The 23361-nt window shown below is 39.2% G+C and overlaps 1 protein-coding gene across 4 annotated transcripts; it reads right to left on the bottom strand.

Moving 5' to 3' along the window:
• Positions 1–1140: 1140 nt before the first annotated feature.
• On the bottom strand, positions 1141–22976 carry kntc1 (kinetochore associated 1). Of its 4 annotated transcripts, none has more exons than XM_038702968.1 (61): positions 22717–22976; positions 22339–22485; positions 21462–21582; positions 21074–21189; positions 20788–20866; positions 20573–20650; positions 20441–20475; positions 20237–20353; positions 19427–19520; positions 19105–19157; positions 18888–19000; positions 18730–18784; positions 18541–18639; positions 18397–18440; positions 18230–18295; positions 18052–18127; positions 17740–17865; positions 17426–17592; positions 17205–17316; positions 16874–17017; positions 16728–16784; positions 16353–16424; positions 16139–16258; positions 15344–15487; positions 15150–15245; positions 14930–15033; positions 14704–14806; positions 14494–14628; positions 14282–14401; positions 14000–14072; positions 13581–13648; positions 13190–13491; positions 12828–13000; positions 12253–12353; positions 11985–12129; positions 11812–11868; positions 11566–11729; positions 11174–11278; positions 10957–11085; positions 10385–10501; positions 10179–10288; positions 9802–10018; positions 9267–9356; positions 9010–9175; positions 8620–8678; positions 8318–8534; positions 8162–8235; positions 7837–8047; positions 7586–7698; positions 7409–7464; positions 7132–7210; positions 6922–7046; positions 6699–6834; positions 6496–6591; positions 6186–6242; positions 4666–4720; positions 4235–4298; positions 3690–3819; positions 3482–3571; positions 2060–2214; positions 1141–1580 (listed from the first exon to the last, which is right to left on the bottom strand). In XM_038702968.1, exons 2-61 carry the CDS (start codon positions 22474–22476, stop codon positions 1445–1447), a joined length of 6654 nt encoding a protein of 2217 aa, XP_038558896.1. In that variant the 5' UTR covers positions 22477–22485; positions 22717–22976; the 3' UTR covers positions 1141–1444. The 4 variants fall into 4 exon arrangements, with proteins under 4 accessions (XP_038558896.1, XP_038558897.1, XP_038558898.1 ...); XM_038702969.1 differs by having other exon boundaries at positions 18230–18292; XM_038702970.1 differs by having other exon boundaries at positions 20243–20353; positions 22717–22975.
• Positions 22977–23361: the final 385 nt, after the last annotated feature.

The raw sequence follows: 23361 nt of genomic DNA, 5'->3' as shown, positions 1-23361 counted from the left end.
AGACGACTGCTGCCCCGCCGCGCGCGCCCAAGCACGCGATGACTTCGTCCATCCCAATGTTTAATTTTAGACATCTCCGATGGAAATTTTGTAGAAATTGCTCAACCCTATTTTTAAAGTCCAACTCAGAGTCAATCAGGACAGACACTTTTTTGACAGCACTCTTTTTCTGTACAGCCAGACATTTCAATCTGTTTAGAAAGCATTTCTTTTTGTGTATTGGTGCCAAATATAAGTATTTCTGTTTTGTCCTCATTTAGCTGTAGGAAATTTCTACTCGTCCAATGTTTAATATAGGACAGACAATTCTCTTAGGGGTCGAGAGCATTGGACACTTGCAACACTACATATATGCTTTCCTTTGCACTTGGTGTGCAGTGTTTTTCCTGTTTTGTTTGAAATGGGGAACTTCCTGGGGAGGCAAGCAAAGCGAAAACACATATTTGACTCGATGTTCTAGGGTTTGACCTGAGGAACAGATTCAGTCTGGAGTCTGAAGGATTGTTGCATGTGTGCCCGGTGGATGGTATACAAATTGCTCATGGTTAGAATAAACTATTCATACATAAAGAGTTTTATAATAAATTTTATCATAAAAATGTGTATTACTGTGTGTAAGAATAGGTTAAATCAATTAATAACTACTTTGAATCATTTAGAGGTCAAAACAAATCATGTTTGTTGTATTAAACTAATTGGTTTAGTCATGCTATAAAAGACTCAGATTTAATCAATAATGCAAGAATTGGAATTACTTATAAAGATGCATGCAAGTTGAGCCAGAGTATTGTTTGCATGTATTTGTAGTGGACCCTGTCTGTAAAAAGTCTCTTTTCTAGATAGACATAAGACACTTTTTCCAGAAACAGCATGGTGAGATACTACATGATACCATTGGTTAATTAATTAATTCCCAAAAACCTGGGTGAGGATCACTTCCTCTCTTTAGAGCTTCACTCCAGTTGCTACACGACCCTGACATACAGTATTTTTAATCCCATCTATTCAAACAGTTCCTTCGACTGCATGTTAGCCAGCAATTATAACAGTATACACAGAATTATAAACATGCCAGGAGTTACTAAAATGGAATAGATTAATAGGCTGCACAGGTTTGTTTACCAAGAATTCCTCTACACATTCAATAACGAAAAGCATTTATTCAAATATTACATGAACAGTTGAAAGATGCATCTCAAGTGCAAATGTTGCATCTCAGACCAACACAGACCAAGTAGAAATACATAAATACAGCTGCAGAAATAGGGTCAGTTCAACCCAAACCTCCATTTTGCATGTTGAGAAACTCCTGACAAACAAATTAAAGTAAAATTACAAGTCTTTTGTGTCTTTAAATAATCAATGTGATAATGATACGACAAATTGCATGAAAGTTATGTTAAATAACATTCGTCTGTCATCAAACCCAATCTCTTTGTGGTGTTTATTCTGGGTCCAGGATATCGGCTTCAGTTAGCTTCAGGCAGCTCGGTGAAGAAGAGCCGTTTGTCAGCGTCTTCCCTCTTTGATGCTCTCTGTGCTTCATGTAGTCACGAGCGAGTGAGTCAGCATCATTCTGACTGAAGAGCAGAATAAGAGAAATCTGACGTGAAGAACTCAAATTATACATTTAAAAACGTTAAACGCATACAGTTCTGTTTCGCTCTTTAACGATCAAAATATCCTTAGATAGCAGGTGGCGGTCAGCAATTACTCTAGACTGGCAGAGCTAAACAACATCAACTCCAAGAAAGAGAATATCTCATGTAAAACTGACATAATTCAGTTTAATATATTGTGTTTGGGAACTTTTACCGTCTTGCTGAACTTCACGGTCCACATTCTAGACCTTGATTTACGGCTGCCTTATCTCTGATTGTTGGATTTGGCTTCTCCTTTTAACCAGCAGTAATGTAAGATGGCAAGGGATATTTGAACTGTCCTCCACTTAGACCAGTGTCCAGCCCACTACTACTGACACATAGATCCCTGCATCCTTTATCAGCATATTGTTGTTTTGAAAATAAATAAATAAATAAAAACAAAACTCCAAATTTACCAGTTCTGGCTGATCAGGTAGTCCACCAAGTCTTTCACCTGGTTGGGATTGCCACTTGACACAAGGAGCTGCTTCAGATGCTTGAAGTGTTTGGTCTTCAGCAGTTTCTGGTGCTGTCCATTCTCACTGATGAATGTTAATACAGTCTCCCTGATCTGAGAAATCACAGAGGTAATAATGTAATACAATATAATATAACCAAAACGAAAAGGAAAAGAAATGTCTAGAAACATAGCAACTAGGGATGGGGATCGACACCCGGTTCCAAAATTTCTCAATAAGGTTCGAGCTTATCGATACTGCTATCGAGACTTGCGGGTCCTATGATGTAACTTTATGTCTCGAGCGTCAAATGTGATTTAATTTGAAACGCAATGGATAAGAAAATCACCAGTCTCTGGCTGCTCTCTGTCGGTTTACACACACACACACACACAGCAGCAGCGCGAGAGGCTGCGCCGTCGTGGTGGAATACGGTGAGGGTTGAGAGAGGAGGAGGGACTGATACAGACTGATGTTGTTCTTTCTAAATGTAACTCACTACTTGTGATGTCAGATATAAAGTTAGCTGTATTTACAATATTAAATTAAAAACAACCAGGCAGTTAATATGTACACTTCAATATATGTTTATTTATCACAAGTGATATGTCATCTCAATATATAAGGCTATCGCACATTGAATATTTTCCTCACACCGTGCAGGCCTACCTCATGCCCATTGGGTCTGGTCTGACCAAATAACTATCACTAAATAATAGTAAAGTATCAATAGTGGTATCATAAAGAATCGAATCGTTAAGCGGTCTCAATAAGGGTATCAAGATCAATAAAAATTAATGATTCCCATCCCTAGTAGCAACAATGCAAATGTGTTTCAATCATGCAGGAGACATCCGTGTTAATACTGCGAAAGATTTACTGCACTGTTTTTAACCAAGACAACACCCTTTACCATCTTCACACCATCAGACACATCTCAGCTTCCTGTTTAACAGCTTTACTGATACTGGGACAGACCCAGAGAGCATTAATGTTTTTTATAAATATATATATTTGCTTAGCAACACATATTTAGTTACATGATGTTCCATCAACAGTAGGGTACATTATAGCTTGATGAAATTTAGCCGAAACACTGAGCAAATACTTAGAGGAAGCTGAAATAGCACTTAAAAAGTGCCGACAGAAAGCCCTGGAAGTCTTGCGCTGTCTTGTCTGTTGTTGTTGTATGCTGTTTGTGGTGTACATTTGTTGGGAAATGATAAGGGAGAATATGTGGAATGTTGACAGATGATGTACAGTGATGTGAAAAGTCGAATCTAATTGAACTTCAAATCTCAATTTAAGCACAAGCGATGAGTAAAGTCATGAATTAGGAAAATAATGGAAAGTCACATCTAACCTAAAGTGACATCTAACCTGTGAGGGAATTCCAGCCAATTCCCCGGTGTTCATAAGCTCTTCTACCTGCTCGAGGACAGTGACTGGGTTACAGAAAGACAGGAAGCCCTGGGAATGGCAAAAACACAGCGATGGTCATGGCAATGTGACTGTAATGAGGGCCTAAATCACACAGATCCTCCAAACGGTTCATTCTCGCATGTTGCATTGACATGGATGTGCTCACCTGGATCTGCTGAGCCTTTTTATTAGCACAGGGGATGAGATGGAGAGTTCCCAGGGCAAAGGCTGGCAGATTGAACTGTGCAAAGCGATTGGCAATCCCTATCAGGTCCAGATTCAACAGGAAAGGGCACCTCGGGACGAAAGATGAGTGGCAGGATAGTTGGAATAAATGTGAAGAGAACATGACTTATTCACTGCTTTTTATCATAAATAAATTCAAACATTTGGTAAAGCAAATCTGGGTGCATGAAACATATTAAATTGGCATACATATGGCTTAAAAATTTAAAACAGCCATCCCCTTTTTGTGAATGAGGGACATTTTGATTTTGGACATAAAGACACATTAAGAATTTCTTAACACTGTTGGATCACCACTCTGCCATGTTTTTCTGAGTATTGTTTTTCAACATAATCACAACAACTGAAAAGACAACAGTTAAATTTATCAGTACATGTATTGACTGCACATATTATAGTACTACAGTCCATGAAGGTTCCACATAATCCTAGCATTCAGAGCAGCTGAACTTGAGTAAAGCGTACTTGAGGAGGAGAACAAAGGTCCTGTAGATTGTTGCCTGTTGATCTGGACTCAGAGGAACAGAGGCTGTCACCAAGAAAACAGATCAGACAGTCAGAAGCATTCAAGAGGCACACTGAACAATGCAAACATGTATATGCAAATTAAATAGGCTTCATAAAAACAAGGCAATTATTTAGTGCATTTACTACTAGCTGTCACCATCTTTCCAAGTATTTAATATATCGCCTTGCTCTCTAGGTATTTGTCTCCAAAGCCTAAACACAACTCTTACAAATGGGTTCAAATGTCTTAACAAATTTACAGTAGTTCTTGTAGCATGTCAATGCAAGGAGAATAACACATTTAAAACATTGTATAATAAAGATCAGTCAGTCTCACAACAAATAAATCCATTTAGTTAATGGACTTCACACTTAGAGGAACTTAGTACCTGAGACAAAAGGTGCCAGTATCATACTCCTCCAGGTCCTGGAGAAACTAGAAATCTGGGGAGGAAAATAAATAAATAAAATGATTTACTTTGCGAGCTTTTCTCTATTATCATTAGCCATATTGTATTCTGAGTCATAATGTAGCGGAGACGGTCGGAGTGTCTTTATTTTTGACTCAACATCTGTGGATGTCTAGTAAGCTACTCATTAAGTCACATACTATTTGCTTTATTCCGGTGACGAAACCACATTTCCTGTCAATATTGTCACTGTTAAAGTCAAGTAAAATTTATTTGTAAAGCATATTTCATACACTGGTAAACTAAATATGCTTTATAGTAAAATATTAAACAAACAAAAACCTAATTTACTTATCCACCTGAATACATGCGTGATGATATGATTGGGCTATAGCCAATAAGCAGGTTAAATATTTAGGGCCTTGTAAACAAGAAGTAAAAATTTAAAGTTAAGTTCATTCTGGCTGCAGTAATAATCTACATCTACTACAGCAATCTAATCTGCTGGAGATCAATGCATGGATTTTTCAGTCAGACTGGAAGAAGCTCCTGAGTTTGGAAATGTTTTTTTTTTTCTTTAAATGGTAAAAAAGCTGTCTTTGTAATAGCAGTGATGTAATGCTAGAAATTTAGATTGGCATCAACAATAACACCCAGGTTTCTAACACTGCTTTAGAGAAAAAGATGATAATATAGAAGATAATCTGACACGTAGTGAAAGAAACTTTCACACATTAACCATAAACCATTTTGTGGGTATATGGGCGAGAGAACAGGTGGAAGATTTAAGTTGCTTGACCACCTCGTCACTCAAACACTAGAGTTGACGGGTGAAAAATTACACATAGTAACCAAGATGGTTAATGAAAATATCTGAACTGTTGTCATGGATAAAAAACTTATTTATGAATCTGAATATATTGTCATGTTTGGGTACACAGGACATTAAAAAAGGTGCATAAATGACAGAATGACATAAATTTGACAGCAGCTAAACAAATTCATCTAGAGATCCTTTTTTGAGCTTATAGGTAGGTAGATAGGTCTCCGTGAGCAGAATACAGTGACGTTTACTGGCACATATGATTTCATTAACAAGGAAGGTTTTGTTAACTACAGATCTCACATCAAGCAGTGCTATTTTTAAAGGCGCATGTAGAGGTGTTGGTGACTTTTGATGTAGCCGGTTTTCTCCATGAGTGCCATGATGGTTCACAGATCTTATAGATTTTACAATCTGCCCGCTGCTGATCCTGACAGGGATCAACCCAGGCAGAGAACAATCTGACTGATCGGCAGAGTCAAAAGAATATGATTTCTAAAGCCGGCGGTGAGCCTCGACTGGTTTAGAGCAATCTCTCGTGTCCATTTCTCTGGTGCATTTGAAATGTTTATCTTCTGATATTTTGGAACAACGATGACATCATATACACTTTGGGACTACATTTTACCATGTTATATGTTCTCAAGTAATTTCTTTAAATAAACTACAACATTACCTCCCACAGAGCAGGCACAGCCACTGCTGCCTCTAGCACCATCTGGAGGTGGCTGATCTGAAGGGGAAAAAAAAACATACGTCAGTTGTGTTCCAAAATACATGACTGAGCGGCCTATATTTAATGCATTATAAGGATGTTGAGCAGTGCACCACCATCAACAAGTTTCCAAAGACTGGAGAAAAACTGAAAAAGACCGACATCATTCAAGAGTGAGATACTGCATTCTATTTTCTTTAAAAGAATAGACTAAAATTGAGACCAATTGTGTGAATAAGATGATTTTTCCTGGTGCACGACATCCCCTCACCAAGTTGAAGCCCAGCAGCTTCTGCAGCAGACTGTTCCACAGCTGAGGGTCGTACACCTGATACTCCAAGCACAGGTCTGCCACCAACCGCACCGCCTGAAAGGACAAAGGTTTGCAGCTTGTGTGCCGTGTGTAACATTTCTAGCAAAGCTGAAATGAAGTAACTAGCTGGAAAAATTTAAATGTTTTCAACTAGAAAGTACCTGTGGCTCATGACTGTGGTTCTTCCAGAGCCCTTTAACCAAGCCTTCTTTGGGACTACTGAGGAAAGACTGCACTGTGTAAGGGATGTTTAGTGCCTCCAGTTGAGAGACAAAAATGTAGCTTTTCAGGTAAGATCTGCATGGGAATATAAAATAAACAAGCATTAAAACCCCCTTGCAATTAATATATCAATACTATTAAATGGATTTCCTGGCCTCATACTGAATTTTGGTCCTGGGGATCCGCAACTGAGCCTCCAAAGTGGCCGCATCAGCAAGGCGGACGAGACAAAGCAGCGCTCGAGTGCGATGGCAGAAGGTGAGACGAGGCCCAGCACTGCTGAGAGGCTACAGGAGGAAATACAGAAACAGACATCAGCCACAATCTCTGGACATTTTGTCCAATTCTGATTCCCTTCAATTTATTACTCACCCAGGTTTCGGCAGATAGGATAGGGGTTAGAAGACGGACAGCATCGTCCTTGGGGCAAGACTGCAGCATGTACACCACCCTGAGAGCATCATATCAACACAATAAACAGAGAGCTCGACACATTTTGATGTTACAGCTCTTTACCCAATTATTGTCAAATAATACAGTAATTTAAGTGCAGATTTAAAGTGGTAAAGAGAAAAACACAAGGATTTCTTTTTAAATGAATTTTTATTATTAAAAAACAATTCATGCAAAATGACAGTGATGCCTGTACCTCATTAAGTCTGGGTCATCCTCGATATTGCTGACACATTCATAAGTACTGATATCCTTTATTAAAGAAAAAAATATTGTGTCAAAAATCTACACAGTCCCAAATGTGATAAAACACAATGTAAGCATATTAATAGGAGATAAACAGAAACTGTGATTAATGAGTCAAGTGACAAACCTTGGTAACACCAGGGCTTGTTTTGCAGATCCATTTTTCCAACATCATGTTACGGATTTTCCGGAGATCCACGTTGTTGATGGTGGCTATTTCCTTTACCACTGCGTGTATATCTGCTCAGAGACAAATTTTCCAAATTAAAGGAGTCAACATTGTTGATGACTTTCTCCCAGTTATCAAACAATTTAAGCATGCGTTGTGTTTCTTTACTTCAGCTTTTACAGCAGTCTGCTGTGTCAAAGCATGCTCACCAGGATGAGTTTGACCTCCCGTGTCTCTGTATTGCTGCTCCACACTGCTGTGCTCATACAGGGATACTATGAGCCTGGCTGGCGTCCCAGTCAGTTTCAGATGCTCTGGGCTGTTCAGCTGGCTGCTTATCAAGGTATTCTCAGTAGCCGAGCGCTGGAATTGCAGCTTCACCTTGGACAGAAACGTCTCTCCTCTGGCCCGCACTGCCTCCTGCTCAGGATCAGAGGGGAGTAAATGTATGATAAAACTAATCAGATAAAGATGTGAGAGACTTCAAGTTTAGACTGTATCATTTCTGCAGATGAGAAAATCCAAATTACTGACCTCAAGGTTTGGAGCTTTCAGCCAGGCATCTCCAAGAGCTAAACAGAACCTAAGTGACTGTGTCTTCTCATAGCCTGTAGAGAGCAGGAAACAATTCAGTGCATAAATACAAACAAGCACGTAAACAAGTGGCAAAGTCTGACCTGCAGCTCAGACCTGGTGGCAGCTCCTGGGTGATCTTGTGGGCTGTGGCAGCAGCCCACTCTGGGCTCTGGATACAGTGAATGTACTTCATCATGCTGTTGGCCACCTTGAAAGTCTCCTTATTGTAGCCGTGACCCTGACCCTTTTTCCTCTGCTCTAAGAGCAAAGGCTTCATCTTCTTCTCAAACACATGGTTTGCTGCTGACATGTATAACTTGTCAAGGCTCACCTGGAAAGAGACAAGAAGTTTCAAATAACCTGAATAACAGTCAAACTTCATGAATACTACAATGTTTTTGATTATGGTGGTTTACCTTCATCAGTTTGCTAATTAGAAGAATGGTAGGGAATGTCTCCTCACTGAGCTCAGGAGCTAAACAGTAAAAACATTTTTCCCTTAGTCTTAAAATAATCCTGATATCAATAAATTGAAAATATTTATAATAACATACATTTTCACAAAAAAAAGTGCAGTTACAATTATTTAAAGTTTCCTCTATAACCCACTTGAGGAACTCAAATGCAGTCTGACTCACGGTGGTTACAGATATCTGAAGTAATGTTAGGACCTCAAATGAGCAATGGCTTCCATTTAGGTTACACATGATACCAACCAGTGCAGGTCTAATACAATGAGTGTCACTTCAGGTTTGTCAATTATACTACTGAAGCATGACATTAGACAGCTACAGAGGCTAACTCACAGATAATCTTCCAGTAATGTATGGTCTGTAAAAGTAGGTGGAAGGGCAGTCTGCTGTTGGACAGGTGATTTGGCAGCAGGCTATTTTCCATAAGATACGTGTTCTCCACATCTGAGGGAGGAGAGACTCGCTTGTAGGACTTCAGGTGCTGAAGGAGGCCCATTGCCTGTGGATTAAAAGACACTAGTTGCTAGTCTGCATAAAGTTTGAAGATAAGGTACTATTTAATTTTAAATGTGCCTATGTGTTTTTTTTACCTGACTAAGAGAAAAGCTCATCACAGTCTCATCTGCAGCCTGTATGATCTTCAGCACTACTTCGATTCTCTCATAGTTGTAAGGGCTGAGCTGCATGAGAAAGGCATTTTGCATGTTAGATGATTAACCAAACTAAAGTTTTGTTTGTGACAAAAACACCAAAAGAATTTACTGTGACAGTAAACTCATTTAAGTGTAATTCAGACTTGTCTTGTCTGTTTGCAAAAGCGGTGAAAAACCAAGTACTGTATGTGAGCCTTTCTGGGCAAAATAATCAAGTAATGTGTTCGCAGGAAGAAAATCAAACAGCTACAATTTAAAAAGCGTATGAATATAGGTTTTTGATTTTTTTTTAATTACCAAAAAAAACAACACAGTTGTGTCGTATTTTTTTAAAATTATAATAACACTATTATATCAGAAGTTATCAGAAATTTCACTCATAAAAAGGGGTTGAAAAAACATTGAGCCCTCATGTTAAAGAGGTAATGCTTTAAAGATCTCCCTCTTTTTAACTTGTCCCCCGTGCACAAACCTTGAACATGGCAGCACAGAGACTGTCGGTGAGCTCGCTTTTGCTGTGTAACATCGGGATAATCTGCAGGACTCGCTCCAGCGCATCGGCATGACACAGAGGCTGCATCTCTTCCTGGCCTTTGCCCGAGTCAACTGCACCTTCCTCGTCCTCGTGGAGCAGAAGTACGGTGGTGATGTACTGGTTGATAACACTGTCACGGTCTAGGCCAAAGGTGCTGCAGATAGAAGCAGAGAGATGGTTAGCACAGGTAGGAAAATAATACTTGCCTGTCAGACTGTGGTGGACACTTACACACAGTCTGCAGCCAAAATGAAATGTTATATTCCACATTGAAACAGACTGAAGAATTTGACACTGTAGAGTAAGCAGCTGACCTGCAGTACTCGAGGATAATGTCCTGGGTGATTCTTGTGTTTTTCACCAGTTCAGGGACCAGAGTACTTTTCATCTCAGGCCGCTGACGGAACACTGGCTGGATAGATATCTGGGAGAGAGCAGAAGTCCCATTACACTCCCACCTCAAGAGAGACAGCAACATGAAATATAATGTGTATAATGTGAGGTGTGTTTATCCACACACCTCCAATTTGCCGAGCTTGATGCCCCATTCAGCATCAGTGATGACAGAGAGAAACTTCTCTTGTTCCTCTTCCTCATTGTACAAGCCGCAGAGACTGGCCCCGATCCTGGCCACAGCCTGACATAATAAATATACAGTAGCTAATTAGTTGTGCTGAAGATAACAAGTGCATATAAATGTGTGTGTACTTGTAATCTGCCCCCCACATCCTGCTTGATGTTTTATCATGGCTTATCTCGAAATGGTCTATGATTACAAGCAGGACTCAACAGTCACTACAATTTGTACTGTTTACACTGACCTCTTTGTGCATTTGACAACACAATATCTTTCAAGGGCTCCAGTTTTAGAGAGTTAAGTCAAGTAAAGGTAAGAGGAAAAGAGAGATAGCCCCACACACTTAATCTCTTAAAGGTCTGACAAGGTGTGACAACACCCTTAATATGAACTGAATACACCAATAACTGCTTACATTTACCATTTTGCCTGGTTCTTTTTCTTTAATTTACATTATTAAAAACAATAAAAGTCTTAACAATAAAGTACAGTAGAACAGTGATCGTATTGCCTACCAAGATTTTGTCATAGTTTTGCCAGGTGTTGTCAATAACCTTCCACAGTATTTTGAAGACTTCTGCCTTGGTGAGGAGCGTACAGAGTCCAACAGCCAAATCACAATCGACGACCCTCCAGTTGAACACCTGCAACACATACAAAATAAGATAGTTGTTTAAAAATATACAAAAATGCAGTAAATCTGCTACAACCCTCTCATGACATCAGACTCACCTTGTTCAAGAGAGCCACAGCAACAGCATTCAGAAAGGAAGTAGTTGTCTTCCGAAGAGTATTCAAGCATATATTGTACTTCTTAAGCTCTTGGGTATCATAAAGCTGAAAGAAGAATTAACAGGTTACAGTGACATTTTCAGTTCAAACATTACAAAATAGTTTTGCTTAGTTTCACTTGCAAGTAGGTGAGCCTGTAATAATGGTGTAAAAGTGTACACATAAAGAAACCAGCTACCCAGAAAATGCTCTGTTCTTACTCCTGTTTTTATGCATACATCTATATATTAAGGGCTGGGAGAGCCCTTAAGTGCACATGACAATAAATTTTAACCTAAACCTAACCTAAAGCACTGGCACTGATATCACCACTGCATATGTTGCAGCCATACCTGTACACTGAGCTTTACATCCATAACATTAGAGGTGACATGCTGCAGGCAGCTGCCGTATGAGTTGACCAGCACTCTGAGGGCCAGCTCCAGCTGACTGCACTCCTGTAACATCTGTAACATGTTGTTGAGGGGACCCAGCAGGGGCTGCAGGTAGTTTGAACCTACATGTAGGCCAGGCAACACACAAGGTAAACTTTTGAAATTACAACTTAAATAAAATAAAATATAAAATGAAGTACATACCGTCTTCAAATGAGCAGTGTGACAGACAGGAGCAGTCCAGTGGGTACAGCTTGGTATCTACAAGTTTGGGAATAAATTAGCATAACAGCTGACAAAACCAGTTAACTGTAGACTGCCTACGGTGATTAAATCCTAAATAGACAGTGAATAGATGATTAATGTGAGCATCTCACCCCAAGAAATAGGCAGCAAGCAGTTGGTAATTTCATACTGGACTGGAAGCACAGAAACGGGGTCCAGAACAATGCAATCTTCGTTAAAAACATCCTGAAAACTCCACTGAGAATACGGATCTTTTTCTGCCTCCAACGTCAAATCCTGTGACATTACACAATTTTATGCTAAAATATGATGTCTGCAGACAAAAAACACGTCAAGCACAAACTAGACCAAAACAAAGTGAATAAAGTGTCATTTTACGTATAAAGATAAGATACCGACCTTGGCTGTAAAGCCATAGTTGTCTGATAACTGACACTGATGATAGACATCCATAGCTATCCGTGTGCACTTGCAAAGCTCCAGACAGTCCAGTAGCAGATCTGTAAAAGTGAATATAATAGTAGCTTTTGGGATTTTGCAACTTACTCATGATTTGAAGCAACAGAGGGTAGCCAGGCTAGCTCAGAGCTCAAATGTCACACAAAGACAGATTTGTCTCATGTAAACTATTTAGCCTACATGCTCTTTCAGATTTGCAAAAACTGTTTTCACTGTCTGTTGTCCTGAAGGCAGTCAGCATCTTCAACAAAATAAGATAAACTGTGTGCAGTATCTGTGTGATTTGTAACTAATACTTTTTACTGAGTTTAAGATGAGAATGAAACCCAATCGCTAGTCTAGTTTTCACAACAAAAGTGTATTCATTTTGTACTGTAAGATCCCAGGATATTAAAAAAGATCCCAGGTATCTAGTCTAATAGTTGAATTAGAAATCCAACGCTGAATCACATAACAGCTATTTGTTCCAGGATAAAATGTTAATAAAAAAACTGATGTTAACACATGTTCCTTACTGGAGTGGCACACAGTGATGGCTTGGCAGGCCAGACTGTGGATGACTGCCGGCAAGTCCATGTCATCAGGAAGCACCATGGGCACATCTGCCTCCAGCATGTGGCACAACGTCTTGGCGGCGGTAAACAGAACCTTCCCCGTGCTGGTGTTATAGTGGTGTTCATACAGCTCACTGAAAATGTGAAGGAAAGACAACAAAGAGAACAAAAGAGATTTTCACTGCACATGGCTGGTATTTGTTTTAGTCTGACTTCAAAAATATTGAAACAATTCATCAGAACTCGTGAGCGGTGATGGGGATGCCCCATCAGTTTCCCATCCCTGGATTTATACACAAGACCCAGCATCCACACATACAAACCTGAGGATCTTGAGGGCCTTGTCCACCTTGCCCACTCGCAGGGCTCGCAGGGCCAAGTCAGACCAGAGCTCCTGTTCGGTGCGCTGCAGCTGCCTTCCCAGACGACGTAAGCCAGCTTCTGTGGAGATGGTCTTGGTCTTGCCATCGGGATCATTAGCCACAACTGGAGTTGTCGTAGGCTTACCCTTAGATGAATGCCGGCCACGTGTGTTTTCATAGGCTGTGATGTGATGCTCCTGGATCTGTTTTTGAATGTTTGGATCCTCATAGTTGGAGGGGGTGAAGAAAACATCAAAGTCCTCCTGGAAAAACAGTCAAAGAGGCTGCAGGTTAAAACAGATGAAAGAACGGCTGGAGTAACACTTAAAAACATTCCTTATTTGAAACTCACCTGTAGGTGGGCGATCGCCTTGAACATGATGAGGTTGTTTTCACACTCCATGCTTTTAAGAGCATCATCTGCAGGGGACATGAAACCCGGTATCACAGTTCGATTTTCAGGTGGATGTTCACAATATCTCTTTACCCTAAGCAATACGTTTCTGGTGTGCTTATATAATTTCAGGAGATAGGAATGACGAGTGTAGTGTGTAAAGCATCCATTTGTGATGTTTACTGCTCTCTGTAACAAACTACACTTTACTGAAGCATCCAAAACATTAGAGTGAGAGAGTCTAGAGTCAGCTAAAGAGCTCAGAGGAACACATTGACTTACTCAAGAAAACCTCAGCAGGGTGGATGTGTGGAAGTGAAACTGTGGTTTCTGAATGAGGGACATTTTACTCTATTTACCGTAACGTAAGTACTTACATTTTTGGATTAAATGCAGGTATTTCAGAGCCTCCACCATCACCTGAGCTGTAATCATCTGGTGTTTCTTGTGCTATTGAACATAGTAGATGCCAAGAGAAAGTTGAGATATATAAAATGCCAGAATGAATATGCTTACCACACTGTTGTTCTACTTTTCATGTTCAGCTAAGGTGATGACCGATTTCATGTATGGTCTACTTTAAGGCGTGTTTGTGATGCTTATAGCTGTGTAGCCATCATCTAAGTATGCAACATACATGACATCTTCCGTCTCCTCACCTCGTCAGATATGTGGTCTTTGTCCTCCAGCTGCAGCCTAGCCCACGACGTGAGACGCTCAATCACACACTCTGCCTCTGCAGAGGACAGCTTCTTCAGGATAGTCATGCATTCCTCAGTCTGAAAGCAGCAGATAAACCTTCCTATAAATATTTCACATGGATACATAGAAAGAGACACAATTTAAATTTGGCAATGTCATATTTCCATACCTTGCCTTGGCCAGTCAACTGGATGAGATACAAGTAATTTATCTGCGCGGTTGGAAGTTTGTACGCTTCAGCTAATGTCAGGGAGTCTTCTAAAGACATTGGCAAGTCTTGCTTCAGGATGTATCTAATCAATGTCTGGGGAAGATATACAGCAGGTTTATAGGCAGCAAAGTAAAACTAATATGTTACAATTACTCATATAAAAAGTACCATAATTTGAGTGCTGTAAGAGAGGTTGAAGTTGCGAATCCCATAGCCCCTGAGAAGTTTCCTGATCTCCATCAGACGGTAGCTCTCCTTTAAAAGCTCTTGTCTGTGGAATAAATCAGTTAGAAGAAAATCATAAAGAATTGCTAATATTTCCAAATTTTTAAAAAGTATTAAAAAAAACAAAAAACAAAACAAAAAAATCAAGGTGAAGACAATGTAAACATACTTTGGTCCATCCATCTCTAGGTACTGCTGAACCAGTTTCTCTACCACAATACTCCAGGGCACCACAGCTTTCTGCATGATCTCCAGCACAGCATCCACCATCAGCTGGCAGGAAATATGATTACAAACATTACTGGCTTTTCTGCTGTCGGCTGTGTTTCACTCAAATATCTGTGCTTGTTGTGAATGTGTGTACGTGCAATGGTGCCACAGAAACTTACGTCAGTATCAGTCATGCAACCTAGCACAGCCACTGCTTTGGCCTCCCATTCTGTGAAAAGTGTTGTGGTCTGAGAACTGCAGCGCTCCAGCAGATCCTTGTGAAGAACAGATTAAAAAGACAAACACTTATCGTGAGGCATTTGGAAAATAAAAATGTTTGTCCCCAGTGGGCTTGGTAGTGGTGGGGTTTTACCTTGATATACTGCAGAAGTAGCTCATCAAAAGGAATCTCGTGCTCTTTAGCATATGGCAGGATACTGCTCTCCACTGTGGCGGCGATAAGCTCTGGAGCCGGCACTTTATCCAGCATGAAGAATGCGACACTCCGAACATTTCCCTTTCAAATTCACAAGGAAGATAAATTATTAAGAAAGAGACAACAAAAATCCAATATATGACAAAATAAGTAAACATGGTATATATTGTATGGAAGTAGCCAACAAGTAAGCCATTTTGTTTCCTTTTTTATCTCTGTTGAGAGTTGCACATTCACTGTACTACTACCACTGTCAGGCAGATGTAACGACACCACCAATCATGGCTTTCACAAATCAATGTTTTCTCATGTAAGTCCCGACCACGCCTAGTTGCTTTGTAAAACATCTAGCTATTGACAGACACAAGTAGGGAAGTGCTCTACTGTATATATGTCCCTGACAGTTTAACCCTGCCAGGACTGGCAAGTACTTTTTTCTCTTTTCTATTCTGCACTACATTTGTTTGCATTTGTTAAATATATTAATATAATCTGTCATTTTCCAAAAGCTAAAAACAAGGTTTTAAACAGGCTGCTGGTCCATCTACATTTCTTGGTTTTAAAATCTGGCCCAATTGAATTTGTACTTGAATAGCCCTGCCCTACATTAATAATAACACTACGTTTTGTTTTACAAGTACTGTCATAAAAATATTTGTTTCCTGCTACAAATATCAGAAGCTTGTTTGAAGCTCAAATGTCATGACAAAACGTCACTAATAAGACACAAACCTTCTCAAAGACTGAAAGCGAAAGTCTGCAGTTGTATTTCCGGTGGAGGTCCAGGAGCTTATGGAGGTTGGACACCAGGGACTTAAGGTTCTCCATCTCTTCTGCACCATAAGTATCATCCTTAAAAAAAAGAAGATACAAATAAATTATGGACCACATATTGTCAGGATAATTAAGTTACCGTTTACGCTGACAGGTAGAGTGGCTAACTTACAGATTTCATCCATGTCCATAGAGAAGGCAGCCCAAGCACTGCCAAGTCTAACCCATTCTGGGGCCAAGCACCCTGGAACAACGTATTATATTTATATTCATTTGTTCAACTATTGTGATACTTGTGAGTGTTTTATACAACAACAAAATTTTAAGAAATAATCACAGATGTATAATACAGACCTTTCCCCCATTATCTGCTATTGTGATTTTAGCTTGCAAACTTTTTCTCAAGTCAACAAAATCATTCAGAGCTTCAAATGAATTTATTCTCATCCCCAGTGGTCACATCTGCTGCCATGTAATACATGATAACAAAGTCTGTTTTGACTTAACTTAAGCATTTCTGGTTAAGAACATTTTTTTCTCTCTTTACCTTTTCTGTTAACTCCAGATTCCTTGCCCTCTGCTCCAGCCACCTGGCCAGAATTTTCTACAGGCACATAAAGACATAACTTTTACTACTGAAAACACGGCACCATATGGTGAAGATGATGACGATGAGAGAAATGTACATCCTACCTGTCCTGTTGGAATTGCTCTCCTCACAAAAGGAACAAAAACTGTCCTAAACCAAGGACAGAGGTCTTGGGATGGTAGGTCCTCTGGGATGGCACTGAGCACAGCTTCAAGCTTGCTCTCATCAAACTCCGCTGCAAGCTGTCCCTGTCACAAAACACAGTAGTAAACAACATCACAAATTACCCTGACAGCATGTTATTTCTCACAGAAATGTTTTGTTTCATCATGTTAAATATATGTGCAACTTCATCCCTGCATCACAGCACAAGTTACTGATACATGAGAAATGTCTGTACATTTATTCGGGTGAGTGTGTGACGCTGTTCTTTACCTCGTATCTGAGCCAAAGGAGTTGTGCACCCTTCATGTCTCCTTCCCGTAGGTGGGTCAGAATGTCCCCCAAATTGTCAGTGCTGTTCAGAAACTCAATCCAGGCAATGCCACTGTGGATGACAGAGTAACATACTAAAATGACACATCAGTGTACATAATGAGCAAACCGCAAAATGGAAAATTTACTGTGACTTTGAACCACTAAGACTTTGAATTTACTTGAAATGTTCTGGGCCGTGCAGGCTGCAGAATGTTGCCAGCCTAGCCAAGGCCTCTTGGATCTGTAAGGAGGAGTATCGCGTGGCAGCGTGGTTTAGCATCTTTTCTGTCGTCTCAAAGGTCGGCCAAGGAGCCTTGAGACAGTAATCCACCACATACTGCTCATCCTAGGCAACACAAAAAAGTATCTTCTATTATTAAGGGGTTAATACAATATTTATTTGCTATGACTAACTTGAGAAATCAAATTTTATCAACATTTATGAACTGTAAATTGAGAGATTAGACTAAATAATCAGCATTGTTATACTGACTGTGATCTTCATCAGGTTGGTCTTGGCCTCGTCTACAAGTTCAGACCACACATCCTGTCCATAGCCACCCACCGATGCAGAGGCCAGCTGCTCCAGCACAAAGTCAAGCTTTACCTTATAAACAAGCTAAACAAAAACAGGATTTTAGTTGTGTAAAGCCATAATTTGGGTAGTAAATGACCACCAGCTGCGCCTTGTCAAAGCGACATCTTTCATTCCATTGTCCACTGAGGCCAAAGGACAATAACGTTCAGCCCACATCAGTCACATGAATTTTACTTTTCCTTACAAGACTCAAAGACAGACACTTACGTCTAAATCCAGCTCAAATGTGATGGCAAACTTTTCAGCCTCTTCAAACATGTGTTTGTGAAGAAGTCTGCTAAGTCTGGGAATAGAGAAAAGTCAAGTAAGTCTAATTATACTGACATCATATAGACTACAGTTACACCGCAATTATGTAGAAATGTATCTAATTAAAATGAGGTACCTGTTCTCAGGCAAAGCCTCTGTGAAGCATCTGACAACAACAGAGGATATAGGCTCTCCCCGACTACTTGATGAAGAGCAAGTAAAAAGACCACGTAAGATTTTAAAACCATATCACTGTGCCTGTACTGGCTGAACATTATAGCAATCATATAAAAAATATCCTACCTCTCTGGATCCTCACAAATCCCTTCAACTAAATAAATTGTATCCTGAAATTAGAGGACAAGAAAACTGACTTAGAAATATTAACATCTAGAAAGCACACATGCAAAATTCATATAAACAATTTACTAAGTGCTGATTGTCTACCATGTTTATTTTTGTCTGGACAAGACAGGAGACCGAGGAGACATCCAGAGAGTAGCAAACAGTCATAGAGGGCAGAGATCTTATTTGCAGTGAGTTGATCTGAAAAATTAAAAACCGGCATATGGAGTTCAGAATAGGACTTGTGATAATCATCAATTATAGTTTCTTCAAAAGGAGTTGTACTTCTACCTGACTGTTGTCTTGCTTTGTCAGCGTAATCATCTTCATGCTCCCCTTGTCCTGGCTGTGATACACACAGATTAATTCACATTTTCAGCATTGTTCAATTCAGACACCTCCCTCTGTATATTTACAGCTACAGTAGGCTATAAAACATTGATACGTACGCCACCATGGAGGCAGAGCCACATTCTGTGGTGAGTTCAAAGTCATGAATGGCAAGATCCGGCCAACAGTGAATCATGACAAGGAAATGTACGTCCCAAAGACTCAGGGCATCCTTAAACCAAAGATAAAACACAAAGCAATCCATATGTAAACCTCAACTACTCGCACCTAATGAATGCTATATCAAAGAGCTACATATGATACCAATGAACTCACCTCAGTGTCAAGAATATACAAGAAATTTTCCACCACCACCATCTTCCTCACACCTTTGAAGTAAAGATATAAGGAGAATATGTGTTACAACTCTCACACAATCTAATCTGAGAAACATTTTAATGTTTTACTTGTTTTGCAACCAATACTTTGCGTTTTACTGTATTATTACTACCCATGTCTAAAAACCTGAGCCTTTACACTGATCACTTGGTTGCGATCACTTAAATGTTAAATATGAGGATGATAAATAATAAAATATTCAACTTAAAGGCACATAAACAATGTGTAGCTATATACTGTACATGAAGGAAGAGATTACCTGGAATTAAGCTGTTATTAACAGAGTGAACAAGGCACATCTTGGCCTGATGACGGTCCATCGTCCAGTGAGTTATAATGTTGTCTTTATCCCCCTATGAAGACAATAATATTGACCAATTATATCAAGAAATACGTATATATATATATATATATATATATATATATTATATATATATATATATATAATATAATATATATATATATATATATATATATATATATATATATATATATATATAATACATACATACATACATACATACACACACACACAGCAGGTCAAGTAATCATAAACATAAAATTGACAATAAGATATGAAAAGATAAAAGAATAAAGAATATGTACAATATGGCAGTTGTTTAAATGTGCAAAATATTACATTGGATTTACATGTGCTAAAAATTATGGGTATGAGAGTCTAACATAAAAGGTCTTATGATCATGGCAAACATTGGCTTAAATTTTATGTTGAAAACAAACTCAGTTTGTTTTCATGCGTTATGTGTGGCTATTTTGAAGAACAGTAACGCAACTAAGTTTTAAAACGATTTCCACCAGCAGGAATCTACACAAATGCTTAACTTACAATAAATATTGTAAAATTCAGGCTTTTGGATTTCTTTGCAAGCATTGTGACAGAATGATATTCAATGAGAAATTAGCATAGTATGAACAGGGACTGAAATAAAATTAGCAATAAATATTTGAAGCAATTTATTTTGTCCTTTCAATTTGCTTTCAGTCACATGTAACAGATGTATTATTGGTAGAGGTAGTAAATAAATTAAAATAAATTAATAAAACTCACACCGACCCCAATCATTAAGTGGATTTCATGGCCCAGATTGAACATCACTGCTGTACTGCAGCCCTCATCATGGTAATCACTGGTGGAAGAGAAGTCTATCTTGATGAGAGACTGGAGCTGAGTTGAGGAAAAGAGTGATTATATTTCTGCTGTTCAAAGAAAATTATTTTGCTATTGCATGGAAAGAAGATTGCTTTAACTTACCTCTTTCAAAGCTCCCATGTCCATTTTTTCAATGGCTGTGATTGCAGAGAAAACAAAACAATGAATATTTAACTCGATCAACACAATGGCTCCAACAAAACATTAAGTTTACTGCATATGCTATTTTGCTACCTGTCTCGATCTTCCCCAGCGCAAGGTTTGTAATGTGGAAAAACCCATCCTTTATGAGAAGGAACACATGGTACATCCCTGTCAACAGAAAACAAAACGGGGGCAATACACTAAACACATCATTAAACACCCAGAGAATAAATTTTAAATCCATTTGTTTCCAGTGCACACTACGGCCTTAAGATTCTACTCATTCTCCTGTAATTGTTTTTTACCTAAGGATGTCTTGTCCTCTTGTATGATGAGATAGCGGTATGTTTTCTTATTGCAGTTGGATGGTCTCTCTACCAAAGCCTACAAACAAGGAAATGACACAACATGTTAATGTACATAAACAGAAACACGTAACACAACTCAAACTCAAGAGAACACAAGTTATCAGGACTATTGGCTGGCTGCCATCATCTTTTTCATCTCAAGTGTTGTAGGTGAAATAAGACAGTATAACAGTGACCGACGATATAGGAGGCCTTATAATAAATAAGAAGAAAACACCCTTACCTTGGTGAGAAGGATTCTCTTGTGCGGAACATAGATCAAATGAAGGTTGCCATTTCTTTCACAGACTACCAAAAACTGGCCTTCCAGACATACGTCAATGGCATCCACATCAGTTTCTGAAAAATAAATCTTGGTATTAACGTACAGTAGTTACTGTGAAATGTCAAGCTACACTGACGAGAAACCATGATGAAATCTGGCACGTGACTGAACGGTTACATTATCTTCAAACTGATTTATTTTGTAGTAATACAGATAGCTTTAACGCAGTGTCCATCAGTCATGTTAACAAATCTGGGCCGGCCGATTTGGATGCATCCCAACTGACATCTGACAAATAGCAAACAGCGTGAAGATGAAAGGAGGAATATGAAAAGGTGTTGTATACCAAAGTGAAGAAGCAGCAGGATGGTCTGATAGCTCTGGTCAAACAGGATTACAGTCTTGTCAGCAACAACAATGCTCCAGTTTGAACCACTGTAGGAGGAAAGACAGGGATCTGCCTGCACCTGCAAGAACCAGCATTTAGATCCAATCACTGATAAGTGCTGTTACAAGTTGGGTGTTTGATTGTACTAGTAACCTACACACCAGCTCATACCTTGAGATCCTCGGGCAATAGGCTTTTGTTTGTTCCAGAGCATGGCTGAAATCAAGAGGGAACAGAGCATTTGCAGCCAGAGCACCGAGGCTCTGGAACAATCTACCCGAGGAAATCAGGTCGGCGGTAACAGTGAATTCTTTTAAATTCATTGTTCTTCGAATATATTCAACGTAGTGACAAAACGCGCTCTGTAGAGCAGTTTGTCCGTTTGGACTGCTGTAGAAATATGGCGGAGCAACACTGTGACTTCCATGTAAGGGGCCTGCGGTGTATGTAGATAGAAATGACTCATTCTAAGGTAATAAAAACATAGCGGTTAATTATGTAAGGTCTTTATACGCCACTGAAAACATAGTTATTATATTGCATTTCTGTCAATAGATCATCCTAAATATTGCACACATAAATTATTTTATAACTTGTATTTGATTCTTGTAAAGCACTTGTAATGTTGGTTTTAAAAGTGCTCTATAAATAAAGATTATTATTATTATTAAAAGATTCACAACTAAGTATTATTTAAAAGAAATAAGAGGAATGGTTCTATCAGGGCCCAGGGGGCCCACAATCCTTTGCTACGCCCCTGGATGTGAGAGTGTAGTAAAATAAATGGAGCATGTTCGTGTACGTTACTGTAAATATTGACATTCATGAACATTACCTCATTAGCAGTGGATATTTTGACCAGTGTATCCACCTGATACAAGCCGCTACCATTTTCCTCCCTTGACACACTGCCGAAACGGACAGTGTTTGTGTCCTCGTTGGTCAGAAGTTCAACGTCGCTCCACATCGTCATTTCGTGAAGCTAAATTACATGGAAGAAATGTGTTATTATGGTTTTGAGTATTACTTGAAATGCGATAAATTAGCCGGCTGGCTAATAAATCATATGTGCATTAACGCCAACTTCATGTTAATGCTAGTAACGTTAACTGAACCAAGAGTTACAAGACCAACAACATCTAAGATGAACTGCTGGTTTCTATGAACAACGGCAAACTGGCAGTTTATTTTTATTTAGTTGATAGTAACTCACCACTCTAACGTTACTGAAAAAATCAGACAGCTACAACACCCAGAGTCGCCATAACTCAAAGTATTAGAATTTGGCGGGTTGCTTGTTGCTGCTTCTTCTTATATGTCGAAATAGATGCTCCCTGAGCTTTGCCTTCCAGATCCAACTTCCCTCACACGCTACGTACAAACCAGGCCACCTTCATTAAGACTGTCAGAAATAAACCCCATCCACGGTCTGTATTTTATTGGTATCCATTTTAAATCTAAACCTAAACATAAAATTAACAAAATGTGTTTGGGCTGTGGACAGCCTGAAAGTATGCGCTGCCTGACAGGCCTATTCCAGGGAATAATATTCGCCGCCCACCAACAGAGAGGCGTGGCATTGTAGAAATGTCCAGAGAGCCTTGTTGTGTTGCCAGGTTGGCAAAAACCGGTCTTGCGTGGTTAGTCAATTGATCTTCTGTTACATTTACGGCAGTGGTTTAAAGATTGTGGAGCATTTTGCTTTCATTAATCGGTGATTGTATTTTTTCAGAATTAGAATCAATTAAAGTAATTAACAAGGAATTGTACAGGGCTTTATAAGACAAAAATACCAGCGTCAATCCTATTATTACAGGTTATCAAACTTTCCAAACACTACGAAAAGCCCTTTCCCGTA

The sequence above is a fragment of the Micropterus salmoides genome, unplaced genomic scaffold, assembly GCF_014851395.1.
Source record: "Micropterus salmoides isolate LMB-PRFRI ecotype aquatic unplaced genomic scaffold, ASM1485139v1 Ms_hic_scaffold_7, whole genome shotgun sequence".
In the NCBI taxonomy this organism is placed as follows: Eukaryota; Metazoa; Chordata; class Actinopteri; order Centrarchiformes; family Centrarchidae; genus Micropterus; species Micropterus salmoides.
This window is presented reverse-complemented; position numbering and strand designations above follow the sequence as displayed.